We start from the raw sequence: 16886 nt of genomic DNA on the forward strand, positions 1-16886 counted from the left end.
TAAATTTTAAATATTTAAAAATTATTTATTTTTATATTTTTTAAATTAAATATTAATTTTTATTTTTTTTAGTAAATTAGATAAATATATAAATACCATAATATGCATCATTTTCAAAATTTTAACTCTATACGTATTAATTAAAAGATTAAATTATACAGTTAGTCTTCATACTTTTAATGAAATTGCAAATTGGTCCCTATAGTTTATAAGTTTATAATTGGATCCCTGAAGTAAATTAAAATTTGTAATTGGGTCCCCACTAACGTTTAGCATGAATAGAGACGTTAAATGATGTTATTTTACCAGAATGCCCTTATCTCTCATAACGTTCTAAAGAGTCACTTTGAAAGAGAAGATAACGATCTCTCAAAACGTTCCTCCAGTATCTGTGTCCTTTTGTTAGGGTTGAAGGTTTTTTTCGAGCTGTGATGGACCCAAACCAATTGTCCAAAGGAAGCTCAACATCCAGGAGTATGAACAAGAGAATATATCAATGCTTCTGTGGGAAAGAGATGGTGGTGCTCTCATCGTCGTCTATGAACAGCCCAGGTAGAAAATTTGTTGCTTGTTATAAATTACCAAAGTGTAATTTTTTTGAGTGGATTGATAGAGAGGAAGAGGTGATGGGAAAGGGGAGAAGGACTCACTGCTTTTGCGGAGATCTGCTGACACTCCGAACCTCCAGTACTGTGATGAACCCAAATAGAAGATTTATATCCTGTCCCAATAGAAGATGCAAGTTTTTTGAATGGATTGATGAAGAAGACATGGCTGGGGCTCAATCTCAATGCACCCAACACAGAAATCAAACAGAGGGATGCTCAAAACATGGTGGAGATTTTGTAAGGTTGGATGAATCTATGAATGCTGCACTACTAAAGGCACAAGAAAGAAAGATAGATAGATAGATTAAATATAGAGATAGGACGCATAGAAGCAAGTGTAGGAAGATTGCATTCTGATTTTACATTGCTCCAACAACAAACTGGCAGAGTGGAGAGTGACATGAAGAAACAGAAACAATTGCAGAAGATGATATTGAGTTGTGTGTTGGTGGTAATATTTGTAGTGTATTGGTTTAACTAAGTTTGATGAGTTAGGAGAAAAAGTGTATCTGTAGTATATTTGAATAGTGTTTAGTGCTGAATGTAATCATCTTTTTTTATCAATGACAAGTGATTCTAAAAAATTATTTGCATTCATTTCGTCCCTTTGCAGAAAGCTCTAGTAGACATAATACAGAGTAAAGTAGTCAACATTCATATTAAATAATAGTCAAAGTGGTCCCTCCAAAATAGCTAGCCACATGCCCAATATAACAAAAGCAACAAAACAAAACAAGCATCCTAAATAGTGTTCGACAAAAAAGGTTCATAAGCCACTGACAGTACATGGACATAGGATATAATAAAGTTCACAGCCACAGCCAAAAAACTAATACTACTAAGTCATAATTACTTAAAAAAGTAATATGCTGTGAGTTCTACGGTTTCACTTGGTCCAGCTTTTGCCTTTCTCACACCTATTTTAAGTCTTTCACTGTGCCTCACACCAAAATTTTTTGTCTTAGACAGTGGTGGAGCTGTGGACTTTGTTGGAGCTGGTGCATGTTGTGGTGGATCTGCTGGAAGAGACAGTGGTGGAGCTGTGGAACTTCTTGGATCTGGTGCAGGCAGTGGTGAAGCTGGTGCAGTCACTAGTGGAGCAATTGTAGCTGATGCAGGTGGTGCAGGTGCAGGCTGAGAAACAGCATCAGCAGGAGTAGCAAATCTAGCCTTTCCAGGTCTGGATCCTCCTCTGCCACGTCCCCTTCCCCTTCCCCTTCCTCTTTGGCTAACAGTGGCAGATCTAGTGGTGAAAGTTTCAGCAGTAGTAGGAGCAGGGGCACTACCATGAGGAGCAGGTGTAGGAGCACTACCCTGAGAAGCAATAATTTCAGATCCAGGGTTGTTTCCTGAAAACAAGAACACACAGGCTTAGTGATAGAGTACAAAATTACCAAACTATGAGGAAGTAATGATATAAAGGCAGATACCTATTATGTTTGAATTGGGACAATGTCTCCTATTGTGTCCATATTGGCCACAGTTGCCGCAGGTAACTGATGTTCCACTCCTCCTCAGTTTAGTTTGTGATCTATCCTCATCGTGCTCTCTAACCCTTACTCTTCTAGGTCTTCCAGGTTTGACCCTAAAAATTGGAGGTCTAATTGTCTCAAGTTCGACCTTTGGCCACATATTTTCACCATTAATTAGATTGAGTGTTGTCCCATAGCATGTCAGATATGCTGCTGGTGTGCAATAGTTACTGCAGTAGTCCTCAGGGTTGTCTCCTTTCATGAAGATTGCAGAACAAGCATGCTGATAAGGCATGCCAGCCAGTCCCCAGAACCTAAAACTACATGGACCGGCTAGCAAATCTACAACAAACCTCTCTTGAATCATCCTATTTTTATGTGAAACTTCATACTTTAAATCCCATCCCACCTAGATTGCCATTCCATGGACCTTCTACATATGATGTCTAACCTCTTTCTAGGCTTGGGCAGTATTTTTTCCATGAACTTAGCTCCCTTTTTCTTCTTCTCAGCAAACCTCCCCATCCAATAACATCTAATCCACTCAAACATGGTCAAAATGGGCTTGTCACGAGCTTCCAAAATTCATCCATTAAAAGCCTCAGATATGTTGTTCATTAGCATATCACTCTTGGCATATGGAGTGAAGTGAGATTTAGTCCATACCTTAAGATCCAGGGCTGCCAACTTGTCATAACACTCTTTATTTATCTCTTTCAAACGATCCATCTTTCTATTCCACTCCTCCACATAAGTTGCTTTAGCAGTAGAAAGTATTAAGTCCCTTAAAACTGTACCCCACCAAAAGCCTTCTTACAGTTGGCATAGAGATGTCGAAGGCAAAATTGATATTCCACTCTCGGAAGCATTTCATGAAATACTTGAAGCAGCCCCTACCAAGTGATCAATGGTCAGCTGAAGTAAGAATGAAATTCATAAAAAATTATAAAAATGAGTTCATAGAAAACTAAAATTAATATCTTGCCTTTTGCTGGTCTGATATAAAGACCCATTTCTTGTTTGTGAAGTCTCCAATGTCCTGAAGTAGCAACTCCAAGAACCAGGCCCATGAATCTTTAGTCTCTGCCTCTACTACTGTAACTGCTAGGGAAAAGTAGTTATCATTAGGATCTCTGCCCACAGCAACCAACAATTGTTGTCCATGATCACCCTTCAGATGGCAATCATCGAGTCCTATAATAGGCCTACAAGCAGCCAGGAACCCTTTTTTCACAGCATCGAGACACATGTACATTCATACAAACCTTGGTTGGATTGTTGGACAGGGTCTATCCAACTTCAGCTTCAATGTCGATCCAGGGTTTGCTCTCAAGATCTCTGCACATTAGTCTCTGATCCTCCCATATTGCTGCACTGCCTTCCCATGCACAAATTCTCTTGCCTTTCTTCTTGCCCAATAAGTCTTCCACACAGATATATTTGCCATGTATTTATCTTGAATTGTTTGAGTTACAGTCCCTAGCTTCATATCTTCTCCTCTACTTAAGTTATTGGTGATTTTCTTAGCAATCCAATTGCTGGATGCAAGACGGCCACTATAGTTCCTCCCACAAGTGTGCTTGCTCTTCAATGTCTTCAGCCTAACACAGCCAGATTTTTCTACTTTACTTGCAAATGCCATCCATGGACACTCTTTGCCTAAACCTTTGCATTTGACTCTGCATCTAACCTGATCGTTCTTGACATATTTAATATCCCTCCCATTTAATAATGCATGTTCCTTAATAGCCTCCTTAAACTCAGCAATAGATTTAAACCCAGTCCCCAGCCAAAACTCATAATCAACACTCATGTCAGTTTCATTATATCTAGGATACCTCTTTCTTCTTACGGGCTCATCAGAATCTCCATCATAGCTGTCCAATGACTCTGTATCATAACCCGAAGAAATATCTCCAACATCAATTTCTACTCCATCTTCAGTCACCCGTCCTGTGTTATTTTTAACACCAACTCCCACATCAACATTATTATCATCTGTTCCTAATGAGCCACTGTTACCTCCGAAGGCATTCGGATGCTGACCTTGTTGGTTTTCTTCTTCAACATTAAAGCCAAAATGATCCTCATGATCACCATCGTCAGCACTGTCATCAAATCTGTTATCTTCACTTGAAGAGTCTGATTGACTTACCACTTCTACTTCAACTAAATCATTACCACTATACTCACCATCAGAGGGTATATAGTCCTCATCATTTGAGGTTATCTCAACCCCATTTCCTTGTCTACATCCACTAACCGCATACACATGGCAATGTTTAGTCTTTTGTTCCACTACAAACTTACCCATTCTCATTGCATTTCCATCAGACTTCAACTCCCTAAGACCATCCTTCAATGCAATTCCAGGTTCGTTCCACCAAATTTTAGCATTGCTTGTGTATCCAATTTCTTTCAACGCTGCAACAATATCTTGTAATGACCACTTATCTAACTCAAACTGTAACCCTTCCACTATCATTCCACCAAGGTATTCTTTTCCTCCTTTCTTGCTAACCATCTGACCACCATGATAGAGATCAAGGATAAACACAGAATCTCCCATCGCTACCAAAAAAAATAGATTTATCAGAGAAACCCTAACTACAGTAGATACTCTAACCTCCACTGAAAAAATAAAAATAAAAAATGGAATCAAACCATAACATTCAACTCACAGCTGTGAACGGACTGGGGGTTATGAACTCTTACCTGTTTTAGTATTGCTCTCTTGCACATTTCACTCTTCAGCTGCCAACAATATCAATCAGAAAGCAACTCCACACAGTCCGAACCATACTCGACGATCAATTCCAACGATGGAAGGGAAGCATGAGCAGAGACATATTCTACTGGAGATGAAGCGCGAGGATAATGAAGGGTCTCAGTGGGATTTTTGGTCATTACAAAAATTTGGAACTAAGAAATAACGAGTCTTTTGTCTGTCCAGCTTCTGCACGTGCAACTCACATGTTCAAGGGGCGAATATGTTGTCGAATATTCTGTTAAATCAAACAGAGTTTGAATGGTAGGGACCTAATTACAAATTTTAATTTATTTCAAGGACCCAATTACAAATTTTTAAACTGTAGAGACCAATTTACAATTTTACTAAAAGTATAGAGACTAACTTAATAATTTAACCTAATTAAAAAGTAGAAATTAATAGTAAGTTACTATTACGAAACCGAAGCGAAGAAACAAGGGAAAGCAAAGCAGCAGCATTCTCTCTCTCTCTCTCTCACACACACACACACTTCATACTATAAAAAGTTAAAAAGCCACTATTCTGTTTCCTTTCGAGCCACACTCTCACTCTTTCTCATAAACACGGACACGCGTTTGCTGAGTGAGCAAGCAAAGAAGAAGAAGCAGCAGCATGGGAGCTTGCTGCAACGGCGATGTTTCGGCGTTGCCTCACTCATACGACGCCGTTTCCGCCCGCGATCTCAGGCCCTCCAAGCATGTCCACGACAATCTCCATGGCAACATTTACCTTGACAACGTAATTCAATTTTTTTTCCTTCTCGTCTTTTCCATTTTTTTCCCCTTCTTATCATTAAAATTCTTTTGTGATTGAAATTTCGAAAACTAGAAATTCTCCGCCATGTTACAATGCAAAAGGCGTTTATTGTTGTGATTGTTCTGTTTTTGCAGCTCAGTTTGAAGTTCATTGACACTGAGCAGTTTCAGAGGCAAGTTCGGGATTTTGTTTTCTTCGTTCAACTGTGTCACTTCCAGAGTCTTATATTTTTATTTTTTTGTTCCTTTGTTTGTTAATTTTTGTTTATTTTTTATTTGCTTGAAATTGCAGGCTTCGCGAATTGAAACAACTCGGTGAGTTGAATCCCCGTTTATTTAGTTCAATAGATATTATTCAGGAAGTGGTTTAGAAGCTAATTTGCAAATTGGAATTGAGACATGCTTGCACGCTTACATGTTCTGAGTTTTGTTTCGGAGCATTATGCATTGTTGTTGAATTTTTTTTACTTCTATATGCTAAGATAATCTTTGGAATGGATGAGTTTAGAGAGAGGATGAAAAGAATTGGTTTTATTTTATTTATTTATTTATTTAATGAATAAATGATAAGAATCTTTAACACAATGGTGAAGACTGTAGATAGCTTAGAATTCTTCATGCCGGTGATTGGCATGCTGAATTCTCTGCATAGAAGTTATGGAATGTATACAATTGGAAGGGGAAGAGTGTGGACAACGAGGTTAGTTAGATTTGACTGGGCTGGGCATACAAAATTAATTATTAATTAATTATTAACTTGCTTATGCTGTGACAGTTTGTATCAGTTTATCACTGCATTAAAATGGAATAAATAACAGACTATTAAGTACCAGATAGCAGCTTATATTATATTTAATGGAATAGATAACAGACTGTTATAACTACTTATTAGGATATATTATGTGTCATTATAAATGGCAGTTATGTGACTCTACTTTTGAATAGAGGATAAGTTTGTTTGGTTCTATTATTTCCTCAGTTGGAGAATTGCATTGAAATGTTGATGTTGCTACTGTACTCTTAGGTTTTAAATGTATTATTCATAACCATTAATACCAATTTTCATTAAAGTTAGTGTCTATAGTGAACTGAAGGTCTTTGAGTTAGTGCATGGTGGCTATTTCTATTTTTCGGAAGCTTTATTAGTACTTGTATACTCGTATATGTTAACAAGACCAAACTTGGAAGCAAATGATTTTTGTAAAAGTAGAAGTAGAATGGAGTATATGGAATATAAATTAGTGATAGATGCACAAATTCTAATATGGATGAAAATTGGGACGATACCATACCACAAGCCAAACAATTTAAGTATCTTGGATCCATTGTCCAGGATAACAGAATTAGAATCGTAGAATTCAAGCTACATGGATGAAATGGAGGATGCTGCAGGCATTATTTGTAATAAAAGAAAAAGTATCTTTCAAGATCAAAGGAGAAATTTCTGCCAACTTATAAGACCAAGGATTTTGTGTGCGATTGTATATTAAACAATAATTAAGTGAAAATAACCTTAATCTTGCAGCGTTTAGGATGCTAACGTGGATGGGTGGACATACGTTAGACAATATTGTATTAGGAATATTGCATTAGAGAAAAAAACCTAGTTAGTGTCTTTTAAGGAAAAGGTGGTAGAAATTTTTGTTGAAGCCATAGTACAGAATGTAACTAAGATGGACGGTGTTTAGTAGCTAGAGGCAGACAGAGATCTAGATGGTATAAAGGAAATTATTGAAAATTATTAAATATGTATAAATGGTCTCACCCTAAATATGATATATGATAGGGCACAATGGGATAAGTCTTTCTTCTTGTTGTTACTAACTATTAACACTGATTAACATATCTCTATCAATAGGAAAAAGACGGACATTGGCGTCTGTGATTAGATAAGAAAAGGATCTTTAGAAGTATTTAATAGGTCTCTCATGAGAGACTGTCAGCAAAGTGCTTTCTTATACTTTTCCTGTTACCACTAAAAGGAGGACTGTTGGAGTAAGCTAATGTTTGAAACTTCCAAATGGTTTGATAACAGTTTTTCGAATTTTAAGTAATATAGAATTGAAAAGACAGAGAAGTAGAGAGAGAAAGAGAGAAGAGTGTGTTTTTTTTTTCTTTCTCCTGACTTGTGTAATATGAATCTGAAGTCCTTAATTGAGTGACTTCTCTGTTTATATACTAGCAGAAGGTAGTTACTGCTGCTAGTTCTCAAAGCCTAGCTGAGACTTTCTAGCTTATTCTATTATTAAGTTTGTATGAACTCTTCAATAGATCAATTTGTTTTGTGTTTCAGGTTTGGCAAATATGGTCTATCCAGGTGCTGTCCATTCTAGATTTGAGCATTCTCTTGGCGTGTATTGGCTTGCTGGTCAATCCATTGAAATGCTTAAAAATTTTCAAGTATAAATTTTATTTTCACTGATTTTTGAGAGTATAAATAGAAATTTTTGAGAGCATACTCATAGAGGCATGTGTATTGTGATCTTTTCAGGGCTTGGAACTTGGTATTAATAGATTTGATATGCAAACAGTTAAACTAGCAGGTATGCATTGGTTCTTAGGACTGTTTTATGATTCTTATCCAATATTTATTTTTAAGTGATCTCGTAATCTTTTTTTCTTGTTTTTTGTTTGTTTGTTTAGGACTTCTGCATGATATTGGGCATGGGCCTTTCAGTCACTTATTTGAACGTGAATTTCTTCCCAAAGTTACTAATGGTTCTCACTGGTACTCCTATTTCTCTCATGTTTATAATTATATGTTCTTGAATACAATAGGCTAATTTAGAGATATCTATTTTTATAATTTATTTGTCTGAAATCCTTGAAAAAGTTATCTGCATTTCATCTGGTTTTTCTTGATTTCATTTCATGATCATCATTATTCACTCAATATGTTCTATATTTTGTATGTTCTAGGTCACATGAACAAATGTCAGTCAATATGGTAGATTATATTGTTAATGAACATCACATTGATGTTGATCCTGAGATGATAAAAAGAGTCAAGGTATGCCAAATGCCAATATTTACAACGACCATTTTCTTGTTTTATTAGGTGTCTTTGAATTATTATTTCCAAAGCATCATTACCTAAATTAGTATATAAAGTTATCTGTATAAGATTTAGTGCTACTTGAAGTAGACTTGGAAGCTTTGCTTTGTACATTTTCAAGACATCTTTCGGGTGTTTTTGATGCCATTCTCCAATGTCCATTCCCTTTGCATGAGATTCTAAGTTGACAGAGCTTCACTTGTGCATGTATTGCTTTTCTTAAATATCTTGTTAATCAGCATGAGAACATGGTGCATCACTCATTCACTCCAACAAATAAAAGTTTGGAATAGGTTTCTGTCTTTTTCCTTGATGGGTTGTTACTATTGACAGGAGATGATACTAGCAAGCTCTGAATTTACTCTTCCCCGAGTAAGATTTTTTATTGTTGTATTTTAAAATATCTATTCTCAATACATATTGACTGATTTGTTTCTTATAATAGGTGTTAATTGTGAATCTTTCTCTTTTTCTTGTTATCTTTCCTGTTTTGGGTTATTTAGAGCTCAACTGAGAAAGGTTTCTTGTATGATATTGTTGCAAATGGTCGAAATGGAATTGATGCTGACAAGTAAGTATGCAGGAAAGTTATAATTATTATTGTTATGTGGTATATATACTTTTTTCTATCCTTCCTCTTTAATGCAGTGACTGTGTGTGTAATGGTTTTTCTTTTTCTTTTTTTAATATATATTATTGACTTGCAGATTTGATTATATTGCCCGTGATTGTCGAGCTTGTGGTCTGGGTTGCAACTTTGAATTTCAGAGGTTTCATGAATTTATTGAAAACAACTTTCATGTCACTTATTAGATAATTTTCCTAGCAAGAAAGTAAACTGAGGTTACATATCATTTCTGGTATCTTAAATTATAATTTGACTTTCAGATTATTGGAGACCATGCGGGTTTTGGATGATGAGATTTGCTATCGTGCAAAGGAATGTTAGTGTATATCAAACATTGTTTTAGTGCCTTTGTTCCTAATTTAATTATATTGTTCTAATTGTTCTGGTCTTTTGGTTGTATAATTTTGTAGATTTGAGCATCCATAAGTTATTTTCCACTCGAGCTGATCTGTACAGAACAGTTTATACTCACCCAAAAGTAAAGGTATGATATTTTAAGAGGAAGCTAATAGCTATATTTCTTTGTTATGGCAGATATTCTTGCTTTTCTTTGATTTCTCTTGTCCAAGTCTTAATATCCATAAACATAACTGTATTGGCTTTTACTGTTTCTAATCCCGTCTCGATATTTTCACTTTTCAGGCAATAGAACTTATGGTGGTTGATGCACTTGTTCAAGCAAATGATTATTTGGAGATCTCATCTCACATTCTAAATCCTTCTGAGTACTGGAAGGTGAATAAACCTGTTTTAAAAACATGCATATAAAATCTTTTATCGAGCCATAAAATATAAAATGTTTTTAGGAATAAAAACAAAATGCAGCTGGATGACACAATAATTAAAACAATTGAGACAGCACCTATTCAGGAACTAAAGGAATCTAGAGAGTTGATCCTGCGCATTCGAAGAAGGAATCTGTACCAGGCATGTTTTTATTAGTTAGTTTTCTGAGTTTAAAATTCCATGCAATAATGATCCATTGATGAGTATCTTTTCGCATATGTTTTGCACAAACTATGCTAAGTCTTCTGTCTGTATCTAAACTTGCATACAGCCTGAAGAGTTAGTGTGGATCATCTATTTCTGTCTATTCAATTATAGCTACGTGTTGTTGTTGAAGATCAGGAGCTTATCTTGTTCTTTTTGCAGTTCTGTAATGAGTATGCTGTACCAAAGGATATGGTGGAAAACTTTAAGAAGGTCACTGCCCAAGATATTGTCTGTTCCCAGGTCCCTAATCTGTTTCAAACTTTCTCATTGGCATATACTTTTGCTTGTTTCTAAATTTCAATCAGCGGACCAAATTGTTTTCGTGTAAATACCATGACAGAAGAGTGGTGGAGGTACACTCAGAGAGGAGGACGTCGCTGTTTCTAATGTAAAAATTGATTTAACTCGTGGGAAACATAATCCTCTTGAAAGGTATTCAATGATCAGCAACAACACTTGTCGAAATACAGTTTTTTTGTTTAACTTCCTTTTAGCATCTACACAACTAATCTTCGTCTTTACCTTTTGTTGTGTGTTTCTCTTGCAGCATTAACTTCTTCAAGGTACAGCAATGAACCTTATTTTATTTTACCGACACATTTCATCAATAAGCTTACTATATTTTATTTGGGTTTGGTGGTGCCAAGATCTTTGGACTTGTAAACCCCTTGCCTGAAGGCTATTTGACATTTATAATTTATATTTTCTTTTAGTTTTTTTTCTAGCTAATTAGGTCTACTTTGTATGTATTACTAAATCTGTTGGGATATACACCAATTTAGTTATCCAGCTTCTACTTTGCTCTTGGATGCATTTCTTTTAAATAAATAATTGAAAAAGTAACTTCTGCACAAGTGTCCACATACAAATGTTGCTGTGAGAGCTCAAAAATGTATTTAGTTGCATAATCAGCTTATACTGAATAAGAAGGCTGGACGGACACTTTCATTGTTCAAAGTTGTTTAGCACACTCCTCCCTAAAAGCATACAACTATATGATTTAAAGTCTCTCTGATTGAGCAAGATAAGTTGCATATCAAAGCAGTAGGATGGTAGGTGGTGTTTCAGGATTCTTCACATTAGTACATAGTTTCATGAACGTTTTGTGGGAAAACTTTTCAAGCTTCTGCCAGGACAGAATTGTATTAAATAGTTTGGTAATATACTGGATTTCAGCAAACTCTGTTTTTATTATCATTAAATTCTTTTTTTTTCTTAAGTTTTTGGAGATGAGCAATAGTGTTGTTTAATTGAAAGTTTGGAACTACACTTTCAAGTATGGAAAACCTGAAGGTGTATTTTGTCTTTTGCCACCTGCTATATTGCATTTAGTCATTAACGTGTTAAGTAATCCATTCAGGATTATGATAGTGATGAGAAATTTACAATTTCCAATGACCGCGTAAGCCACCTGCTGCCAACAACTTATCAAGATATGATAGTTCGGGTGTATGCCAAAAAGCCAGAATTGGTCAGTGGAATCAAATCCATTTATACTCTGATCTTCTTTACCTGTTCAAATCGGCTGTCACTTATGTTCTGCTTTGTGCAATCCTGTAGGTGGAAGCTATTTCGGATGCTTTTGAAAACTTTCAGTTAAAAACATATGGGATCAAAGCACAAATACACTCAACACCAGAGAAGAAGAAACGTCGATACACTGCATGTATATGAGGTCTATCCACTTTTTTGGCCTTTCATTTTCCCCCTTTATTTTTGTGAGTAAACTGCTGCTTCTCTTCCTTATTTAAGTTTACAAGTACTTACATTTTTCCACAATTAAAATATATAGCTGAGTCAATAGGGTCACTGTGTTGTTTGAAAGGTGATTTTTAATGTTATGTTTCATACAAGAAACGTGTGCTACACTCTGGAGACTCTAATTGAGTTTACAAATTAAAGTGTTGATTAATGTATAGCAGGAAATTTCTTCAATGGTTTTTAGTGTATTACAATTTTCTTTAGCTGTGAATGTCAGTGGGAGCAATCTTTTCTTGTGTTTGTTAGTTGGCAGTTGCAACTTGCAAATGTTACCAACCTTTGTACCTGAAAACGGCTCCAATTTTAATGAGTGAGAACAACAAACAACAACAACAACAATAAAGCCTTGTCCCACTAAATGGGGTCGGTTACATGAATCAAATTTCAACCATCTTTTCCACAATGGGTGCTACTCCAACTCTCTCCCTTATATCTTCATTCCTTATTTTATCCAATCGCGTATGACCACTCATCCATCTCAACATCTTCATCTCTGCCACACTCAGCTTATGTTCGTGCTCCCCTTTAGCCGCCCAACACTCCGTACCATACAGCATAGCCGGTCTTATAGCGGTGCGATAGAATTTACCTTTAAGTTTTAAAGGCACTTTTTTGTCGCATATAAAACCAGATGCACTCCGCCATTTTGACCAACCTGCTTGGATTCTATGATTTACATCCTGTTCAATTTCTCCATTATCCTGTATGATGCACCCAAGATACTTAAAACTTTTAACTTTTCGTAGGATGTTTTCTCCAATCTTCACCTCTATATTGGGTTTTCCCTTCTCAGACTGAACTTACATTCCATATATTCCGTCTTGCTACGGCTTATGCGCAGACCATACACTTCTAAAACTTCTCTCCATAACTCCAACTTCTTAGTTAGGTCTTCTCTTGACTCTCCCATAAGAACGATATCATCGGCAAAAAGCATGCACCATGGCACAGGCTCTTGGATGTGCTCTGTGAGTACTTCCAAGACTAATGTGAAAAGGTATGGACTTAAGGATGATCCCTGGTGTAATCCTATACCAATAAGGAATTCCTCTGTCACACCACCTTGAGTCTTCACACTAGTTGTGGCCCCATCATACATGTCTTTAATTGCCTGAATATATGCGATTCTTATTCTCCTCTTTTCTAAAACCTTCCATAAGACCTCCCTTGGTACCCTATCATACGCTTTTTCCAAATCAATAAACACCATATGTAGATTTCTTTTATTACTACGATACCTCTCCATCATTCTTCTTAATAGGTATATCGCTTCAGTGGTAGATCTGCCTGGCATAAATTCAAATTGGTTCTCTATTACTTGTGTCTCTTTTCTCAACCTCCGTTCTATCACCCTTTCCCATAACTTCATAGTATGACTCATAAGCTTAATCCCTCTATAGTTTTCGCAACTTTGTATATCCCCTTTATTCTTGTAGATAGGTATCAAGGTGCTCTTTCTCTACTCGTCAGGCATCTTCTTTGACCTTAAAATCTCATTAAAAAGTTTGGTTAACCAGTTGATGCCTTTTTCTCCAAGACCCTTCCAAACCTCAATCGGGATATTATCAGGTCCTACTGCCCTGCCATTTTTCATCTGCTTTAGAGCTTCTTTTACCTCGAAGTCTCGAATCCTTCGATAGTAGTCAAAGTTTTGATTTTCTTCCCTTGTACTCCGCCTATGTTACACTAGCGGTACATAGCCGGTCCCAAGCCCGGATAAAGGAGGAGGGTTGTGTTAGGTCTTCGGCAACCAACATAAAATTATAGCCGAACCCCCATGACATGAATCAATTTTAATGAGTGAGAATGACCAAAAAATATCTGATGACCAATGCAGATATGCATCACTACCAACTTAGGTGCTAAGACTAATTTACAATTATGTCTAGTTGACAAACTTTCGTGTGATGCTATTACTAGGGTTTAAATGTCAGATTTATTTCCTTAGCCAATCACGTCATTTCAATTCACAAAACAAAATTATGAATTTGATTCTAATGCACTTAATAGGTCAGTTTTTTTGTTTCATTCATTTAGTTTTATATATAGAGTAAATTATACTAATTGCCACTCGTTTAAGTGATATTGCGCATAACACCTCTTTATTTGTATTTAATAAAATTTGAACACTAATTGTTCCTATAAACATGACATGATCCCCCATCTTCTTGGGAGGTTAGTGTATGCATGACAAAACAAAGGGCACTGTATAGAATATAACCTTTTATAGGATAGAATTTTGCATAATTCATCCTATATTTTATATTAGGAAAAGTGTTTTGCCTTTATCTCTATGAGATTAATTTTGATGCATTGACAGTTTAAAACATTTTACACAATCGTCTAATCACATTTATTTTTTTCAATGACCATTCGCTCAATGTAAAAGGTAGTTATTTTTGTTGATGTGGCGTTATATAATTGGATGCATGTATAAAACTGTTCTACATTGACCGCGCATTAAAATTAGATTCTTATCTCTACTATCTCATATAGTATAGTATACATGATATTACAAAAAAAAAAATTTACATTGTATTGCATTGCATTGTTGACTTGTTAAGGCAGATAATCCAATTGCATGTGCGTCCTGTGACCGTGAAAATTGTGGTGCTGAAGCTAGACCACAGTGCATATCTTACCATATTTGATGTCTGCATACATCACATATGATCTTATATGAATTTTTTTCATATGAAGGTTACTTCTTCCTCCATCACTCTTCTGGTGGAGGCGCCATTGTGTGTTTTGTTGTGAAGGGTTTCTTTGCTAGTGTTTGTATTTTTTGAGATCACGGGTGTTAAGTGTAAATAAAAATCGCTAGTGTTTTTCCTTCTATTCAGTTGAAACTTAGCATCGTGATTCATGAGTATGTCGAGGCATCTTTTTGTGGCACATTAAGTCCTAAAGTAGGATTTCACGGGCAAGCATGATCATACCAACCTAGAAATAATAAGCGTTGCCTCTATTTTATCTTAATTTATTTGCACTACTAATGTCGAAATCTTATGATTTACCCACAAACCTTTTTTGGTCGACCTTTAAACAAGAGATCGATAAAGACATGAGGCGTGCATGATAGATGAACAAATGCAGAACCTGTTTTTCTAAAATATCTTGTTAAAATTTGAAACTCAGTTTTCTGTTTAACAGGATTGTTGACTTCATATGCAAGTTATTAATTTAAGATTGCTTAAATCTTAACCAACTTGTGCATAACTGCATACCACTTATTTTTGATAATGTTATTCTGCATATGTATTTTTTTATACTGTATGTTTGCATAAATTTATATATATATATAAAAAAAAGAAGTGACAATATCCATTTCCCAAATTTATTATCGATAATTCATTTGGTGATGTATGAAGTGAATATTATATTTGAGATTTCTTTGCTAAAGAATGCTAAATTTGTTAGAAAAATGTGCATTACATATTATATCTCAATTCTTGGGCAATTTACACCTTTAAAATAATTGGAGCTTAAATTTACACAAATACAACATTTTTAAATAGTTTATAGTTTGGTTGTAACTTTAATCTATGTAAATCGCTATAAGCTAGAGAGTTATTACAATTTTCATGTAAACGATCCTACCGCGGATTATGCGTGAGCACTAGTTAACAGCTGCAGCCTAAGGAGGATTAAGCATGAGAATTGAAGTACAGAAACCGTTACAGGTTACAGAAATCGTTACGTAATCTGCTGTAACGTGTAGTGAATTACGTATTGAATATTTTTTGGATAAATTAAATATTTTAAGTTAAATAATTTCATCATTTTATATTAAATTTTTATAGGACTTGATTTAAATTTATTTAATCTAAATATTATACACATGTCTTATCCATTTTTTAAAAAAATGTTAAGATGATTCTTAAAAAATAATTATTTAATGACTTATTTAGATATAATTATTTAATGTTATAAAATTATTATTGTATTATATTATTCTTTATTTTTTTAAAATACATTATACAACTATCAAATTTTTAAGTGTACGATAAATATTCTTATAAATATTTGGAGTCGTCTTCTAATTATAAGTGAGAAATTGGAAAATACTGCCTAAAACTTTCCCTTAATAGAATATAGTAACGTACTCCAACTCGTATAAGATTTAATGTATTCTACAAAAATAAAAAATGATATAATATAATAATAATTGTCACTTTAAATAATTATATCAAAAATAAGTCACAATTATTTTTAAGGAATGATCCTAACATTTTTCTAAAATGGATAAAACATGTGTATGGATTTTTTGATTATTTACATCAAGCGATCTAAATAGGATTTATAGCTTATTCAACCTGGTTTATATATTTCAATAGTTAGATTTTTTGATTATTTACATCAAGCGATCTAAATAGGATTTATAGCTTATTCAACCTGGTTTATATATTTCAATAGTTAGTACACACATATATATGATAACAAAAATTAAATTTTAAACTTTTTATTATAAAAAATTTAATATAAAATTATAAAATTATTTAATTTAAAAATTTAATTTATCCAAAAAACATATTCAATACGTAATCCATTGCAAGCTACATCACTAAACTTTTTTATAATCCCGATAACCTATAGTTGTTTTTGCATTTTAGTTATGAGTAAATGCTCAAAATGATCCCTGAATTTCAAATTGCTATTCAATTTAGTCATCGACTTTTTAAAATGACCAATTAAATTCCTGAAATTTGAAAAAGTGCATCTCCATTAGTCCTTTGCAGAGTGCCGTCTAAACATTGATAATGTGGCATTCCAGCTGTATGCTGATGTGTATCAAACTTGAATTTGATTTAAATTGGTATCTGAAATTGCTTAATAATATCCAA

The 16886-nt window shown here is 34.7% G+C and overlaps 1 protein-coding gene across 2 annotated transcripts; it reads left to right on the top strand.

The window, feature by feature from the left end:
- The first annotated feature begins 5390 nt into the window (after positions 1-5390).
- LOC107462180 (uncharacterized) lies at positions 5391-12419 on the top strand. Of its 2 annotated transcripts, none has more exons than XM_016080744.3 (19): positions 5391-5588; positions 5741-5778; positions 5898-5920; positions 7899-8005; positions 8097-8148; positions 8249-8333; positions 8525-8615; positions 8994-9032; positions 9164-9231; positions 9368-9430; positions 9549-9604; positions 9699-9772; positions 9931-10023; positions 10114-10215; positions 10441-10521; positions 10622-10713; positions 10829-10844; positions 11642-11752; positions 11842-12419. In XM_016080744.3, exons 1-19 carry the CDS (start codon positions 5463-5465, stop codon positions 11953-11955), a joined length of 1431 nt encoding a protein of 476 aa, XP_015936230.1. In that variant the 5' UTR covers positions 5391-5462; the 3' UTR covers positions 11956-12419. The 2 variants fall into 2 exon arrangements, with proteins under 2 accessions (XP_015936230.1, XP_052109160.1); XM_052253200.1 differs by having other exon boundaries at positions 10625-10713.
- The last annotated feature ends 4467 nt before the right edge of the window (positions 12420-16886 follow it).

The sequence above is a fragment of the Arachis duranensis genome, chromosome 8, assembly GCF_000817695.3.
Source record: "Arachis duranensis cultivar V14167 chromosome 8, aradu.V14167.gnm2.J7QH, whole genome shotgun sequence".
Lineage (NCBI taxonomy): Eukaryota > Viridiplantae > Streptophyta > Magnoliopsida > Fabales > Fabaceae > Arachis > Arachis duranensis.